Source organism: Scyliorhinus canicula, chromosome 21 (assembly GCF_902713615.1).
Source record: "Scyliorhinus canicula chromosome 21, sScyCan1.1, whole genome shotgun sequence".
Taxonomy (NCBI): domain Eukaryota; kingdom Metazoa; phylum Chordata; class Chondrichthyes; order Carcharhiniformes; family Scyliorhinidae; genus Scyliorhinus; species Scyliorhinus canicula.
In genome coordinates, this window is record NC_052166.1 from 59,333,988 (window position 1) to 59,352,441 (window position 18,454).

The 18,454-nt window shown below is 46.2% G+C and overlaps 1 protein-coding gene across 2 annotated transcripts in view; it reads right to left on the reverse strand.

Annotated features, from left to right (window-relative positions):
* The window catches only part of ass1 (argininosuccinate synthase 1), a 168,702-nt gene that overhangs the window by 60,849 nt on the left and 89,399 nt on the right, over positions 1-18,454 (reverse strand). For both annotated transcript variants that reach the window (XM_038782508.1, XM_038782509.1), the window contains exons 9-10: positions 6,260-6,350; positions 3,243-3,327 (exon numbers count right to left, since the gene is read on the reverse strand). In XM_038782508.1, coding sequence (XP_038638436.1) covers positions 3,243-3,327; positions 6,260-6,350 — 176 coding nt within the window. The remainder of the gene's footprint in view (positions 1-3,242; positions 3,328-6,259; positions 6,351-18,454) is intronic.

Sequence of the window (18,454 nt, forward strand, 5' to 3'; positions counted from 1 at the left end):
CGTGCGGGGTTGGAACGGACCGAAAAATGAAAATTCAGCACGTGGCCTTTACAGCAAGAAAATAATTAGGGACAGGAGATTTGGCTGACTTTCACCCAAAGAACAAAGAAAAGTACAATACAGGAACAGGCCCTTCGGCCCTCCAAGCCTGTGCCGGCCATGTTACCTGTCTAAACTAAAATCTTCTACATTTCCAGGGTCTGTATCTCTCTATTCCCATCCTATTCATGTATTTGTCAAGATTTTTTTTTTTTTTTTTTTTTTTTTTTTATAAATTTAGATTACCCAATTATTTTTTCCAATTAAGGGGCAATTTAGCGTGGCCAATCCACCTACTCTGCACATTTTTGGGTTGTGGGGGCGAAACCCACGCAGACACGGGGAGAATGTGCAAACTCCACACAGACAGTGACCCAGAGCCGGGATCGAACCTGGGACCTCAGCGCCGTGAGGCGGATGTGCTAACCACTAGGCCACCGTGCTGCCCCTTGTATTTGTCAAGATGTCGTTTAAACGTCACTATCGTCCCTGCTTCAACCACCTACTACGGGCGCGATCAATCGGCCCTGTTCACGCCTGACTTGGTGACGCGAGGAGGCTGTTGGATCTCACGAGGGGCGTTTCAGAGGCTAAAGGAGGAAAGGGTTAAGAGACTCAAAGGAAGGTGAATTTTGGGTTGGTTAAAGTTGGGGGACAGGGAGAGATGGAAAGAGATGGGACATAGTGGCAGAGCCTCTTAGTTAGTAAATCGGGAACTGATGAGGTTGTCTCATGTGTGGCGGCCCTAAATCACATGTTGAGCAGCCGGTCATGCCAGCTCTGCAGCCTCACAGGATCCTTCTGGACACCGTCCTCGTTAGACGAGACCTGCAGTTCTTCATCCTCCTCCAGCATGTCGTCCCACTGTTGCGTGATGTTAATAAGGATGAAACAGTTAGAGACCCTCTGGGGGCTATATTGGAGAGCCCCACCAGAGCGGTCCAGGAAGCAGAAGCGTGTCTTCAAAATGCTGATGCACCGCTCGATGATGTTCCTGGTTGCTGAGTGAACTTCATTATAATGGTTCTCCGCCTCCATCTGGGGTCCTCACACAGGTGTCACTAGCCATGACCTAAGCGCCCACTAGCCATTTCCTCAGAGAGAGTGGCTAGAAAGTGCCGGGATGTATGCATCGTGCACACTGCCTGGATATCGGGTGCAGACGTGCATGATGTGCAGCTGGTGAACGGGCACCAACTGCACATTCATGGACTTCAACCAACCCTGGGCATGCAAGCCATGAGGGTAAATCCAGCAGCCTGGGCACCCTGTTGGGCCTGGTCCTGGTGGGTGGTGTATGTAGATGCCTGGGAGCATACGGCGTCCGTGACAGCGCGGATGCACCTACGTGCAGACTTTTGCGAGATCTCGCACAGGTCCTCGCTCAAGCCCTGGACTGAGCCAGATGTATAGAAGTTGAGGGCCACAGTCACCTTGGTGGCCACCGGGAGCAGGGGCGGGATTCTCCGACCCCCCCGCCGGGTGGGAGAATCGCCGGGGGTCGGCGTGAATCCCCACCTCCCCCCGGTCCTCCCAATTCTCCCGGCCCCCAAAAACCGACCTGGCGTGAGTCGCGCCGCCCGAATCAGAGAATGGCGGGGTCCAGCGCGACTCAGTGGGCGCCGGGGCTGCCCGAATTCTCCGGCCCGCGATGGGCCGAAGCCCAGCCCATCTGTAGCCGGTCCCGCCGGTGTAAATTAGAGTAGGTCCCTTACCTACACAAATTGTTAACCCGGGAGTTTTGGTTGGCGTCGGTGCTAGCCGGTGGTGTCTAACGTGGGTCTCATCACTAGGTGAGCCTTATGTTCTCCCACCAGAAGGGTGTATGGTGGAGACTTTCATACTGCGAAGGCATGCGGCCATATACTAAGAGCCTGCTGTGCGGGCAGGTCCCACAGATGAGGCTGAGCGAGGGGTGTCCGCATTTGCTGGGACCTTAGCTGCTGTGATATGTGGAGCCTGGGTTCTACACAAACGCTGTGACAGGGATTTGGTCATGTTTCCTGGCAGGGGATGGAATCATGGGTGAGGTGGAGACTGCTTGTGATCCTCAGGGGTGGGCTAGCAGATAGTATCACTGGTGATGCTTTTACTCTGAGAGAGACAATATGCCAGGGAGGGTCCAGTGGCATCAGTGCATGTGTCCTTTGTTTGGGGGAAGCCCATCAATCAGTTTTAAATACTTGGAAATCATGGTTTTGAATCACGGTTTTGCATGGTGCTGCTAGCAGGGGACAGGTAGCTCGCTGCGGCCACCCCCAAGGGATTGGACCATCGCAATGGGTTTAGCGCCTGGCACCAATCCCGCTTTTCGGGGAACGCTCCATTCTCCGCATGATCAGGAATCCTGATACCGGCGTCAGGAATGGTGAATCCACCTCCTGATCTTGCACAACCAGGTCCCTGTCATTTTACAATTACACGTCCAACAACTGTGGCCTCCCAATGCAGTTGTGGCAGGTTGCCAGCAAATCAGGTGGATTTTCAGGGCGTGTGTCTGAGTGTCAATGATGTCCAGGCATTTTCTTTCTCAATGAAGAATTTTTGTTTATTAGGTAGTTATTATAAATGTTGCCATTAAAAATAAATAAAAATAGGAATATTTGAGTACAGAAAACACTACTCAACTATAATGCCAGTACACAAGGAGAAATTCTTTGGCTAAGTTCCCATCCTTGAGAATAATACTGCAATGAAGTTAGAAACTCTGGGCAGAATCCTTGTTATGGCTTCAGGGGTCTCGCCTATGGCTGGTGAGAGAAATGCAATATATCTTTTTGGGAAGGTCCGCTGAGCCATGTGCGGTCCCTCAATCAGCCACTTTTCCAAGGAATGTACCAGCAAACTGCTAACATGACACTTTCTGCTTCCACACTTTTCATTTGAATTATAAGGGTCATTGTCAGGAATATCATATTTACCGCATAAATTATTAATATACCTTATTGATTTTAAATGCATTACCTATGTAATTGAGATGGAATCTTTTGTAAATGTATTTCCAGCCTTAATTTTTATAACTTATTCTCAATGTATTTTACCCATTATCCTTACTGTGGTGCGAAGAGGTAGTGAGGTAACAATGAAACTTTACACTGAATCAAAATTTAAATGAAGAGAATTGATTCTTCTGTTCCCATCAAGAATCCAATTTGTTGAGAAGTGAATATTGTTGAGGGAAATAAGGTTTGTAATAGTCTTACCCGATTTCATTGAGGTACATGAACAGTTCAAGGGCCGAGCTCCGAGTGGTCTTGTCACCCAGGTTGGTGACCTTGATAGGGACACCTGCAGCAGAGCAAAAAAGGAAAGTATTTCAAGGCAAAGGATCTCTAACTTCATGGCTGGTGCATTAAATGGGGCTGACATATATGAACTATGAATACACCCCAGTAACTAAGAGCACAGTGGGCTTTGGCTGAGGAAGCTCCAGAGACATAAAAACTCCTTTCTTTTGGGCCGTGAAATCATGGCCAAGCCCTTTACTAATTAAATTTCACACTTCAGCATTGTGTATGCCCCAGCACCTTCTGTCCCACCAGTACCTCATGCAGGCTGGACAAATGAGCGAATAGAATGGGCTTTTTCAGGCTGATAAATGGAGGGGAGCGCACATTGCACGGTCGGCATGCACACATGCTCCACATTATCCTGCCCTACAAAGGTGAATGTCTGTAGTAGTCCATCAAGGGGAATAACCCCATGAATTAATCATTGCTCAAAACAGGCAAAAAAAGGAGATGTCATTGGCCTTCTTATTAGCTGCACGAAATGAGCAATAAATGAAACAGGAAGCAGTTGGGGGTGTGGAAGGAGGAGAAGCAGAAAGCCAGTCTCTAATCTCCTTCACATCCATCTGTCTACCTTATTAGCATATAGCACAGCAATCAGTTGCCAATCAGAGTAAAATAGCCTTTTTAGCCTTTTCTCTATAAAATGTAAGCTCCACATTAATGATTACTAAACCCCAACAAATTTTTGCGCCTGTTGTATTGTCCTCCACTCAGCCTCGTGAGCACCAACATAGTCATCCTGTTGTCCAAAAAGCTACTTAAGTCTGAAAATAGTTAATAATTAGATTAAAACTTCAAATAAATTAACTCTAAAATGAATAGTTATAGCAGGGAGGCTTAGTCCCCTACAGCCTATAATAAATGTATTAGATTTTGGGGCATCTATTCCCAGACACAAAAGAAGTTAACATAATAGTGCTGTAGAAAAGCCGTGTGTTGCTTTTCTGAAATAAAAACACAATAAAAAGCAGTTTTAAAAGGAAAAGCTTAATAATGCAGCACTTAAGATGCATTTCTATTTCTGTTTCACATCAGCAGCAGAATGTTAACTTGACTATTCCAAAAGTATAAATTTTAAAATGAGCTGATATTATAGTTTTTAGTCACAAAGATATACTTCATGGGGGCTGCATAGTGGCACAGTGGTTAGCACTGCTGCCTACGGCACTGAGGACCCGGATTCGATCCCGGCCCTGGGTCACTGTCTGTGTGGAGTCTGCACATTCTCCCCGTGCCTGCGCGGGTTTCACCCCACAACCCAAAGATGTGCAGGTTAGGTGGATTAGCCACGCTAAATTGCCCCTTAATTGGAAAAAAATAATTGAGTACTCTAAAATTAACAAATTTTTAAAAAGATATACTTAATGGCAATACAATCACTTTTACCAGATGTATTATGTCAATGCTATTTTCATCATATACAAAGTGGATGTTGTAACCCAAGAAAGCCTGTGAGAGAGCATCTGGGCCTGAGTCCTTCAGCCATGCAAAAACTTCAGGGATGGGATACTTGAGCCAATGTAAGAGCATCAGGGCCAGAGTTCAGGGCAATTACGAGGAGCTCAATAAGCATTAGAGTTGGGGGTCCTCAAATCAGTTGAAAATATTGAAACAATGAAAACGAGCTCAACAAGTGGAAGGGCCAGGACGGGGAGCAACGATGAGCAACTCAACCGTTGGAGCCTGAATCTTCAAGCTTGCCTCAAGAAGATAGTTCAGGCATAGACTAAACACATTCCTATGACTAGGAAAGGAAAGACATCCAAAACTCCCTGGACACTGCTGAGGTCATTTTTTTTACTGTGAAGTTGCCCGAAAGGCAGCCTGCTGTTCCTTCAGTGCTGGAGGGCCTCCTGTTGGCTCTCCAGCTTCAAGAACCCACTCACTGTTCTAATTGAGTAACGAGCCTGCCCTCTGGCCATTGATAGGCCAGTCTGGGGAAAATCACAGCCAGGTTACTGTTCCTTACACAGTGAAGTCTTCTGATCCCCATTTGACCTGACAGTGGGGTTCCAAAGCCCACGGGAAAAGTCCTGCATTGGTGTATATGGATTTTAAAAAGCATTTGATCACAAGGCACAGAAAAGAATGTTTAGCAAAACTTTCATTCTGAAAATGGCCAGGATACAGAAAGCAGAGAGTAATAGTGAACTGTAGTTTTCAGACTGCATGTAAGTATACAATGATGTCCTCCAGGGCCACGGTCCTTTTGAAATATATATTTATATATAAATGAGCTAGAAGACTAAGTTATTATAAAGGGTCTGCAGGTGACACAAAACTTGAAGTATAGTAAACAATGAGAAGGATAATTGCAGACTTCAGGAGGACATGGACAAGTGAAATGGACCAGAGATATAGCAGATGATATTTAATACAGAGAAAAGTATTAATTGGATGGAACACTTTGAAAGGATGAATGAAGAGAAGTTATATAAATTAAATGACACAATCTTAAAGAAGAGCAGAGAGAAATGGAAGTTCACACAGACAAATTATTGAAGGCGGCAGCACAAGTTAATAAGGTTGGTGAAAAGCACATGGGATCATTAGCTTTATAAATAGAGGCATAAAGTACAAAAGCGAGGAAGTTATTCCGAACCTTTATAAATCACTGGTCAGACCCCAGCTGGAGAACAGTGTCCAATTCTGGGCACCACACTTTATGCTATATAAATGCAAATAGGAGTTGTTGTTATTAATTTTAATGGACAGAAAATCATAGGCAATGCATGTTCGAAGTTCTAATTGGCACTCCCAGCAGGCACATATCCAGGCTATTATGTTAGTTGATTCTTCAGTGAAAAAGACACAAAGCTATTTTGGAACTTGCAATTCCGAAGTTTATTATGGTCCAACTGCTTCTTGGTTACAATCATCTCATCCTCCATTATCCATCCTCATCCCAAAATGAAAAAAAAACTTACCATTTTTGAACTCAATCTCCAATTCGTCAGGAGTGTTTGGAGACTTTGCTGGGTCAACTGTCATCATGAACATACCATCCGGTGCATGATTCTGTCAGGTTATTGAGAAAAACAAAATCAATTTCTGATTTTAAAGCATGTTTATACTTACTGTCAGTCCTCTAAAAAACACTGCTCTGCAGTGTGACATTATGTGCTGCCTGAGCAACCCTGGGAGAAGGAGAGCAATTGTTTCTTTCTCTGTTTATTTTTCCACTTTCTTCCTTTATGGTTTATTGATTAATATACATTTGTATAACATATGTTTAAAAAATGTAAATTTCCTAATATGGATCCAGATCGACATAACTTAATGAATGCTGATTTCAAATGAAAATCATGCTGAATCCCTTACTGAAAATAATCTTCCACCCACTGCCTGCACCCCACTCCTGTCATTTGCAGGAATACATTTTGTCCTTCAAAGAAGAGTTGAGGAGGTAGTCGCCCAGAACACAACTCAGAACGAATGAATCCCAGTTTGTGAAAAAAAATAACTTTGAATTTTTCCCATTCATGTGCTTTACAACTTAACAGCTGAATCCTGTTACCTTGCAACTAGCTATTTCATAAAAATTTGAGCACAAATGTAATCATTCAGCATACAGTGCTTAAAATGGATTTCAAAATTGAAACTTGCTGCATTCTCAGTTTTATGTGCTGAGTTAGCTGACCTCACATTTGGCAATGGGTTTCCAAGCGCTGAGCTGAGCAGTAACCTATGCAAAACCTTACTAGAACCACATGACAATGCAGGTTTACGAACATATGAACAAGAAGCTGGAGTAGGCCATTCAGCCCCTCCAACCTGGTCCGCTATTTAATAAGATCATGGCTGATCTGATAGTAACCTCAAATCTGCACTCTGCCTACTCCTGATAACCTATCACTCCCTTTCTTGCCAAGAATCTATCCACCAATGCCCTAAAAATGCCAAAACTCGGCTGACATAACCTTTTATCTACAAGAATCATAGAACTGCTACAGTGCAGGAGGCCATTCAGCCCATCGATTCTGCACCCACTCTGAAAGAGCACCCTACCACTCCACCACCCTCTCCCTGTAACCCCACCTAACCTTTGAACACTAAGGAGCAATTGATCATGGCCATTCCACCTAACCTGCATATCTTTGGGCTGTGGGAGGAAACCGGTGCACCCAGAGGAAACCCATGCAGACACGGGGAGAAACTGTAAACTCCGCACAGACAGACACCTGAGGTTGGAATTGAACCCGGGTCCCTGGCGCTGTGAGGCAGCAGTGCTAGCAACCAATGTGCTACCCTATTCTTCAACTAGCAATTTAAATAAAACAAAACAGAATCAATTGGCAGCAGTAAGAACACCACATGTTGTGTAGCAGTTCAGAAGGATCCACTGTACACATCATTCGTCAGCCATTCATATCACTTGTGCTTCTGTTGTGTTCAAAATCAGACAAAAGCAATGAAACAAAAAGAAGAAAAATATTTTTGTACGGTATTTGTTTCCCTGCTGTTTTCATTCTAATTCTTCATGCAAGTACGCTTTATTAACATTGTTGGGAATTCTACATGTGGTGCCTTAGAATAGTGAGATCTAGAATCAAAACTGCAGATATAAAGCAGTGAAAATCTCAATTTTTCTGTTGTAGAGAAAGAGTAAGTAGAGTCTGCATGTCTCCCCATAGAGAAAAAGGCAAAAGTCAGAAAGTAAAACATTTCTTTAAAATATGAGAGAGAAGGGCAAATGAAAGAGAAGGCATGGGGGAAAGAATGAGAGAAGGGACATGAGAGAAGAGAGAAAGGGGGGGGGGGGGAACTTGAGAAAGTAAAGACACCACCAGAGACTACCGTACACCTCTTTAGCAGTGAGCTTTTAAACGGTACTGTCAAAAATCTGAGCAGAAGTCCTGCACTTTTACTGAGACAGTCTGATCTGGGAAGCTGGATGTAATAATAACCTTACAAAGAACCACCAAAACCGAGAGGGAGTGGGGAGCACATTTTGTTTCATTTAATGGTTGAATCAATTACTGATACTGAAATCTAGTGAGAAATGTGATTTTTTCAGAAGAATAAGTTTAAGTAAACACAAAAGTGATTGTGAGACCCACATTGTCTGCAAAACAATAATTCCTCCCAGCTCAAAATAGGATCAAAAAACTCAATTTGTTTTTTTAACTAAAATTATCTCTATCCATTTTTAAGATACTGTAGCACTGAAAACAAAGAACAAAATTAAAAATATCCCAACTTTGTGCTCTGGCCTTTTGAGCTCAGCCACAATTTTGCCAACAGGAACAGAGAACAACTGTAGAAGGCAGTGATAGAATAAGGGTGGTTCATGCATTGATCAAACTGAGTTAAGCTACAAATTTGGGTTTGTTGGTTTTGGTTCTTTTTCTATTAAAGCACAGCACGCTTCTTTAACTGTAGGAGGGGAAATAATGGTTGCAATAATTTTGGAGTGAGTGCAACTCAAGAACCAGACTGAAGTGTCCATAGCAATTAATACCACTGGTGTCAAACAAAAATATAGGATGTGATCTAACAGTCTCGTCGCTCCTGACTTGGGACTCAGAGGTCTCTCGTGAGATTTACGATGCTCGTTACGCCTCGTGAGGTCTAACGAGACTTTCCGAGGCATCGAGATCTGGTTCTTGCCCTCACGGGCGTGAACAAGATTTGCACATTCCATGAGTAGTTAGGCCCACTTGAATACGTCCAAGCCAGAGACCTCGACTGGGTGTCGTTTAGCACTTTTCCGGGGGGGGGGGGGGGGGGGGGGGGGGGGGAGGGGGGGGGGGGGGGGGGGGCCAGGACCTCGGAGCCCGCCCGTGCCACCTGGTTACACCAGTAAGGTAGGTGGTTTGATTCACGCCGACAGGACCGGCATGACAGCGGCGGGACTTCGGCCCATCACGGGCTGGAGAATCGCTGGGGGGGTGGGGGGGCGCCGACAGGCGCGGCGCGGGTCCCGCCCCCGCCGAATCTCTGGTGCCAGAGACTTCGGGAGACGGCGGGGGCGGGATTTACGACGGCCCCCAGCGATTCTCAAACTCGGCGGGGGTCGGTGAATCCCGGCGCTGTTCCTTCTCCATTAAATCAGGTGGATTGGCCATGTTAAATTGCCCCAAGGATGTGTAGGTTAGATGGGGCTGTGTATGGGGTTATGGGGATAGGGTGAGGAGTGGGCTTAGATAGGGTTCTCTTTCAGAGGGTGCAGACTTGATCGGCCGAATGGTCTCTTTTTGAGCTGTAGGAATTCTATGGTCTAAATCATGCCCATTATTCCTGGTACACTCTCTTTAAAAAGAGAGGTTAAACGGTCATTTAAAAAAAAAACTTTAATCAGCAATAATATTAAATTATTTGTTCAGAGAACTTTTTCTCCCTGTAATTGTACTAATAGTACAATAAAAAGCCTGCGTCACACTGAAAATGTCCCTGAATAGGTTTTAAATCCAAAAAACAAAATTGTTTCTTAAAAACTGGTACCCTTATGCCATTATTAGAGGCTAAAAAATCACGCCTTTAATTCCCCTCAAGTTGATTTCATCTCATCCTTTGACATGCTCTCAGCTGGAGTCAGAGTAGTTTTAGAGGAACAAGTCAAGCAAGAAGCAAAGCCTGCGGTTGATATAAAATTTGAGTTGATTTGGTACTGAATGAAAGTCAATGCAGATCTATGACCTTGGCAGATGTTTGACCACCGCACTTTATTAAAAAAAAAGGGCACTTTGTGCGACTGTGATAGGTCAGTTAAAGATGAAGCCGTTTAGAGAACAATTCTGTGTCAAAGGATAGAATGCTTTATTTTAGGTACAAACATCAATCACAGCATGGGGGCTGGACCGTCTTTTTAAAAAAAACTTTAATAGCTTAGCTATATGGGAGGAATCCCCATTATAAATCGTGCCAAACACTTGCAGCAAACAGTAAATGTCTTTTCATTAGCAACAGTGTTAATGCAGTACAAACAAAGCAACACGTACAATAAGGGGACATAATGAGCATTTTGGGAACTTGCTTACAGCCAAAAATTGTTTCAAAGTATATTAAAAGGATGATATTTATAAGAACAAAATTACTAAAAAGTTTAAAATAGATCAACAAAGAGGGCAACTTTTCTCAACAAAATTTCAATTTGGTAAATGTTGACATTGTACTGATTCCAGTCAACCTCTGAAAATAGGCCCCAATAGGCCTTTAGCACTCGCCCGGCTCACTCAAATCCGGTTTCTGGGAAAATGGCCCAGGATGTGATGGTGCCAGCAAACCAGTCGGTGGCGTGTTTTTCGAACCCGTCGACATCTGTAAAATTTTGGGCGGGATTCTCCGAGCCTCTGCATCGAAATCGCACTCGGAGACGGGGGCGGTGAAAGGGCATCAGGCCCGCGATCGGGGGGGGCAGCTCATCAATTATTCCTACAGTTGGTCAACTGAGATCATGGACAGGATTTTCCTTCCGGGGGCCAGCTGAGTAGGGCTGCGACAATTTTCAGCGGGTGAACTAACCAATTGGCTAGCTGGTAGGTTGGACATCAATTATCAGCATTGGGGGCAGGAAGAGAGTTGGACTGAATGACAGCAAACCTGATTTAAACCCACTATGGCCACCAGCTTCAAGACAGTCCTCTGGGTATTGAGCTTTTAAAAATTAATTTACGGGATGTGGGCGTCACTGGCAGGCAAGCATTTATTGCCCATCCCTCGTTGCCATTCAGAAGGTGGTGGTGAACTGCCTTCTTGAACCGCTGCATTCCTGAGGTGTATGTACACCCACAGTGATGTTAGAGATGGGGATTAGGTACTCAATGTGTACATTAAGGGGGTTTATATGGGCAGCACGGTGGCCTAGTGGTTAGCACAACCGCCTCACGGCGCTGAGGTCCCAGGTTCGATCCCGGCTCTGGGTCACTGTCCGTGTGGAGTTTGCACATTCTCCCTGTGTCTACGTGGGTTTCGCCCCCACAACCCAAAAAATGCGCAGAGTAGGCGGATTGGCCACGCTAAATTGCCCCTTAATTGGAAAAAATAATTGGGTAATCTAAATTTTTTTTTAAAAAGGGGGTTTATATTGCACTCCAACTTGACGGCAGCATGAAGCCTGAGCTGCATTGGGAAACCTCAGCAGGGCAGAGGCTTTTGGTCTCCAAGGCTATTCTCATGATCTTTTCTTGCATCACCCACAGTTACTGACTTCGAGGTGCTAAGACTGACTCCTTCACTGTCACTGGGCCAAGCATTCCAGAGCAGAGCTCAGACCTAGCAACATCACGACTGACAAGTTTATTCTTTCTCAGAATGTTGGTGTTTCTGACAAGGTGTGCATTTATTGCTCAAAATCGAATTGTCCTTAACTGAACTTGCTAGGACAGTTAAGAGTCAACCACATTGTTGTGGGTCTGGAGTCACATGTAGGCCAGACTGGGTAAAGATGGCTAAATTTCTTCCCTAAAGGACTGAGTGAACCAGATGGGGGTGTACAACAATCGGTGATAGTTTTGTCACCATTACAGAGACTGGAACTTTATATTTCCAGATACATTAATTTAATTTAAATTCAACCAACTGTCGTGGTGGTATTGAACCCATATCCCCCAGAGCATTAGCTACTCAGCTAGTGGTATTACCATTACACCGTCACCTCCAGTACAGTGTAACCTCCACCAGCTCAGATACCGTCAGAGTGGCACTGGGTGATGATCATGTCATGAGTGTGCAGAAGGAGGTGACAGAGGCAGAGGGCAGCTATGGGAAGTCTCACTTGGAGGATGGAGGACTGCCACAGTCCTGCTCAGCTGGGCAAAGATGCAGGGTCTCAGTAGTCACAGGAAAGGGAGCTCTACTTAGACTAGCAGTAACAGATGTGCTCATGCATGCTGGAATTCCCTGAGGCAGTGCAGGGTCACAAGCAGAAAATGGAGGCGTTAAGCAGCTCATGTGCACCACCATGGCTCAGGGCTTTGAGTGCATATTCACATTGGTCAATCTCATGGAGAGACATATGCAGCAGCACTTCGGAGTGCATGCAGGAACTGCACACTGATGTTCATAGGATGCATGCCACACATCTTGTCATCTTGACTACTCTGTGATACTGATGGCAAAAAGATGTTTGGAGAGTATACCATTCGCACCCCAATTGGTGCATCTGGAGTGCCATTCCTAGGGCTGAGGCAGTCATCCTCACAGGGCACAGGTACCATCAGCAGCCTCTGACCCATCTGATTGAAGGAGTTCCCCTCCCACTGCCCCCACCCCCTCTTGAGAAACAACATCTCGGGGTGCTGTGGCAGGTCCACCCATTGCTGCTGTAAAAGACTAGCAATTCACCCCTTAGGTGTTACTTACAGGCTCCTGACTGTTTAAACTGCTGACAGTCTTCTGGAAATTCTCTGGGGTCTCCTGATCATGTAGACACCCATCTACCTTTCCTATCTGGAAACTCTCATGTATCCACGGTATAATCAGGGGGATAAACGTGGCCAGCTCAATCGTTGGACCACCAGCTGCTGGCACTCCTCATTGAACTCCTTACATGCCCAACTCCACAGCAGAGGAAACAGGAGTTTAACAGAGCTGACCCCACACAAAGGGCACATGTACTGGTGGCTGCTGAACCCTCCCTGGCACACAGCCCCTCTCAGAACAATAGCCTTACTCATGAGACTATCCGCTAACCCACCCCTAACGATCGCTTCAGGCCCCGCAGGCCAACCACGCCCCATTGGTATCACACAGTATGAGTTTGGATCTTGTGCGTGCTGAAGAAACCTGAACGGCTCCTGTCACAACCTTTTGTGTTACAAACAGGCTCCACATCACACTGCAGCCAAGCTCCCAACAAAGGCACACATGCCTCAATGACTCCCATCTGTAGGACGTGCAAGCACACCAGTCTTTTAGCATGGAGTCGCATGCTTGCATAGTATGAACGTCTGAACAACACAAGCAGTTGCCACCATTCTGGTGGGAAGGCACAAGGCTCATTCAATGGGAACACCCACTGTAGACCCTTCTGGGAGAAACAAGATAGAGGTCACAGAGCCCACTACTAACACCAATTGTAGCAGCCATCGGTACTCCAGATGGGCAGGGGAGGGACTGGCGAGGGCGGGGGAGCACTAAAACTCAGGGTGATCATGTAATTCAGGGGGGGTTTGGATGGTCAAGTGAAGACTCAACTTGGAGACAGTCTCTGTCTCTCCGCCCCCGCACCCTCCCCCCACTCCCTGTTCGAGGATGTGGCACTGCCATCGTAGGGCGAGGGTGCCAGAGCCAGGCCAGGGCAGACCCTGCAGGACAAGAGCTGCCACAGAATAGCAGGGGCCAGTCAGTGTAGCTCAAGTGTCAGTTGTCTACCAGGTAGGCCAAGGAAGAGGTACGATGGTGCTACATCAGACCACGTTTCTACCGTTCGGCTTTCATCCTTGGAGGACCTGCCAGACCTTGTGTGTCGCACCGTCGGACTCTGTCTCACCAAAGAGACCGTATGCCACCTAAGCTAGATCGTGGCGCATCTGGCACCGCAAGGGTTAGGAAGAGGATACCTGCTCCCAGTGGCCATCAAGTTGATGGCTGCCCTCAATATCTATGCCCCTTGCTTGTTTCAGGCTCGAGTTGGAAACGGTGCAGGATTTCGCAAACGTCTGCGGACTGGTGCATCAGAGTGCGCCCAGGCGTCTATCTACATCCACTTTAACCTGGTCATGGATGCCCTATGCGACCAGGCGTCTATCTACATCCACTTTAACCTGATCATGGATGCCCTATGCGACCAGGCGTCTATCTACATCCACTTTAACCTGGTCATGGATGCCCTATGCGACCAGGCGTCTATCTACATCCACTTTAACCTGATCATGGATGCCCAATGCGCCTAGGCATCTATCTATGTCCATTTTAACCTGTACAAGGCCCACCAGAATGCCCGGGCTCCTGGATTTGCTGCCATCGCTGGCAGGCACCAGGGGTTATTAATTACATGCATGTAACCCTCAGAGCACAGTCTTGTCATGGGATGCCCCTCATTAACTGGTAGGGGTTCACTTCCTGAATGTAAATCACCAGCTGCACATCTGTGCATGATACCAATCCAGCATGCACAATGCATGCATGCTGGTGCACTCGGAGGTTGCCTGCACCTTTGAGGCGCTCCCTCAGGTGACGGGTGGTGAGTGGTGACAAGGCCTACCCGCTGAGGGTGGCGCCTGTGCACAGGTGCCAGGCCCTTGTGGAGAATTTTTATAAGGATGCTCAATCAGTAACTAGGAGAGTCAACGAACGTTGCATCAGCCTCGCAAAGGTACGCTTCTACTGCCTGGACCGCTCTGGTGGGGCTGTCCAATACAGTCTCCAGAGTGTCGCATGCATAGTGGTAGCCTGCTGTGTCCTGCACAAAATCATGCAACAGCGGCCAACATACTAGAGCAGCGGGCTGGCCTCGTTGGACGAGGACGTTGTTCTGGATGAGCCAGGCGAGGACCCGGAGTCGCAGAACGAGTCATTTAGGGCCTTCAAACTAATCACCGTCTGATTTTCTGACTAGGAGGCCAAAAGACCGACAACTCCATTCCCCCCCCCACTCCCTAGTCAGCTCCCCAGACCCATTGCCCTCCCTGCCTCTCCACTTTCCCCTTAGCACAGCTCTCCCTCCCCCCCTACGAGGGTCATCTGGACATCACAGCAAGGTGTTGGCCCTGGGTTGATAGCATCAGCAGGTCTTATCTGTCGGATAGAGGATGATGACAATTCGGTGTGAGATGAGCTTTGGTGCTCATTTTCTTGCAAAGTCTGACTCCAGTCTTTTAGATAACATGCCACTGTCTGCCTGGATAATCCCTGGTTGTGCGATGGGGACTTCTTATAATGGGCCATTTTGGGGGAGGGGGAATTGTTGGTGATGGAGCACGGTTTGGGCATATTCACTGAGGATGCTGCCTCCAAATCTGCAGACATGGGAGAAAGGTAAGTGGAGAGGGATGGGGGACCCAGGGATGTCAAAAGCAATGGCGGAAGTGGGCTTTCTATGTGTCTTCCTTCCCCTGATGCCAAGTCTCTGGGTTGGGTATAGAGCGCCTGAGAAAAGGAGGCACTTCCCCCTCCCCACCAGCCTACAGCATTTGCTTTGGGGTTATCCCACATGTTAAATTCCAGTAGTGGTGGAATAAGGCCTTTAAGTGGTTACTGAGGGCTCTCAAATGGCCTCTGTTTGTGAAGGCCTCCACCCTTCCCACCTGGAACTTGATGAGGAGAGTTGGGAAGGTGGCAGGATCTCCACCCTGAACATCCTGCGTAATTACAAGGCTCTTCATTCCTCCAAACGTGCCTCTATGGGATGGAGGCATTACATTTTGCCACATAATATCAAATAACGAGAAAGAATTCATAAATTATGCCCTGAAAAATACCTTTCAGCTATTTGCCATGCTGCTACGTTACACTCACAGGTTCAGTTCCGCTGTGCAATTTGTCACTATAATTGATTTTTTTTTTCCTTCTGAGATACTCATTTTCCTAACAGTTGACAATTATAATACTATGCCAATTGCAGTAAGTTGCACAGTTATGAAAACTGCAGCATGAATGTTCAGTTTCACAACATAGTGCCATTATTTGTGTTGGTGCAAGGCAGACAGTGAATAAGGGAGAAAAGCAGTTGAAGCAAATGCTGCAGAATAAATCTATGTGCCAGTATAAAGAGTCGTGGGACTTTGCAGGTGAATTATATCTTGTTCAAAGAGCTCATATTTCTGAAAGTTTATTGGGATCCTTTGACCAAGTTGTGATTTCCATTAGATTTTTTGTTATTTTATATATTAAGAGAATTACTATGCAACAATTTTTAAGTAATGAATTAATAACTCACAGAATGGGAATAAAGCATGGATGGGAAAATTAGTTACATAGATAATTAATTGGATGAGCTTCGTGTTCCAATTTGTTATTTTATGAACTTCACACCATTATTATCAGTGACCTTCTCAGGTAACTATAGAGTTAATGCTACCATGTACTGTGCTGAGAAAAACAAATTAAAGAGAACTGATGTGAAAATATTGAATTGAATGATATTAGACATACTTTATATTTTATTTAAACACAATAACCAGTCTCTTCCTGCATATAGAAAGTTTACTTAAATTATTTTTTCCTCTTTACCAAACATTGAAATTCAGATCGTCTCCAATTTGAATCTGACCTCAACTACTTCTTAAATGAAAATATACCACCGCTCGATCAGCTTTCCTTGATTGTTCGGTGTTCTGCTTGCTCTGGTTCAAAAAAACAAATCGTTTTGTACACTGTATCACTGAGTTCCATTTAGCCCTCGCTGTAGGAGGCCAGACTGCAATGTCAGCCTCAGAGAATCTGAAGAAAGTCTACCCAGAAAGGGGTGAAGGGAAGAAATTGGAGGCAAATGGGCCGTGAACTAAACCATCATGTAGAGCTATCGATGCTGATAACATTTATTCAATCGCCTGATATTGTTGAGCTTGGCCTGAATGAAGTCTTTCAGGGTGCTGCATGAAGTTAAAGCAAGTAAATTTCTATCTTTTGCTGCATTAGCTGCCTCATTGCCCTTCAATCGGCCTCACAAAAGCAGAAAATGGTTATACCATCTGCTTTCAATTCTCTGTAGCCAAATGTTCTTGTTGCGCCACTGCACACATTCAGAACAGCTCCCCCCTCCAACTCCCCCACCACCAAGCCTTCTGGGTATTCCTAAAATCCCACTGCAAAGTAAATAGAAGTTTGTATTTAATCCAAAAAAAACAGATTTTAGGACAAATTACAACTCTTGTTGATAAAAGTGTAAATGATTTAATTTCACTCCTTTGCTCTAATAAGTTTATAAAAATCACTAGACCTCAAAGTGAAGTAGACAAGGTAAGAGCAGCAGTTTCCTTCTTTCATTAAATAGGAACATAATTGTGCTCATTTATACTTGCAGGACATGCATTAATTAGAAATCTTCCAAATGTATAAATTAATTATTTTAAGTCTAGAAACAAAAATCCAAGCCAGCATAATGATTTTTCTTTATAAAAAGGGTATTTGAAAGATCTCCTGGATATGAGCTGCTGCACTTTTGCAGTTAACAACAGGGGCGAAATTCTCCGACCCCACGCAGGGTCGGAGAATAGCCCGGGGCCGCCGAAAAACCCACCCCCGCCGTGGCAGAAATTCTCCGCCACCCGGGAATTGGTGGGGGCGGGAATCGCGCCACGTCGAGCGGCGAGTCCCCTGCGGCGATTCTCCTGTCCATAATGGGCCGAAGTCCCGCCGCTGGGAGGCCTCTCCCGCCGCCGAGGTTTGAACCACCTCTGGTGGCGGCGGGATCGGCGGCACGAGCGAGCCCCCGGGGGGGCGGGGTGATCGGACCCCTGGGGGTGCCCCCACGGTGGCCAGGCCCGCGATCGGGGCTCACCGATCGGCCGGCGGGCCAGTGCCGTGGGGGCAATCTTTCTCTTCCGCCGCCACCATGGCCTACACTATGGCGGAGGCGGAAGAGAATCCCCAGCGCTCATGCGCCGGTGGTGACGTCAGCGGCAGCCTTTCGGCCAGCCCCGGCGCCGGGCGTCAAAGGCCGTCGGTGCCAGTTTTGGCGGCAGTCGGCTTGGTGCCAACCGCTCCGGCGTGGGCCTAGCCCCCAAAGGTGCGGAGAATTCCGCACCTTTGGGGAGGCCCGACGCCGGAGTGGTTGGCGCCACTCCGCTACGCCGGGACCCCCCCGCCCCGCTGGGTAGGGGAGAATCCCGCCCCAGATCACTATCACATGGAAGAAAGTAACTTGATTAGAATAGGAGTTACAGAAAGGTGAAAAAAATAATTATATATATATATATATATATATATATATATATATATATATATGTGAAGGGTGTGCTTTGAAAACTTGTTTAAATTTTCCAATTATTGTTGGTATCAACAATTCAGATTATCTATTGATCTCACTCCAGGATTAAATAGCATTGAACTACTGCACAAAATATGCATCAGTTAATGTTTATCAATTTCCCATTCCATGGGCAGCACGGCGGCCTAGTGGTTAGCACAACCGCCTCATGGCGCTGAGGTCCCAGGTTCGATCCCGGCTCTGGGTCACTGTCCGTGTGGAGTTTGCACATTCTCCCCTTGTCTGCGTGGGTTTTGCCCCCACAACCCAA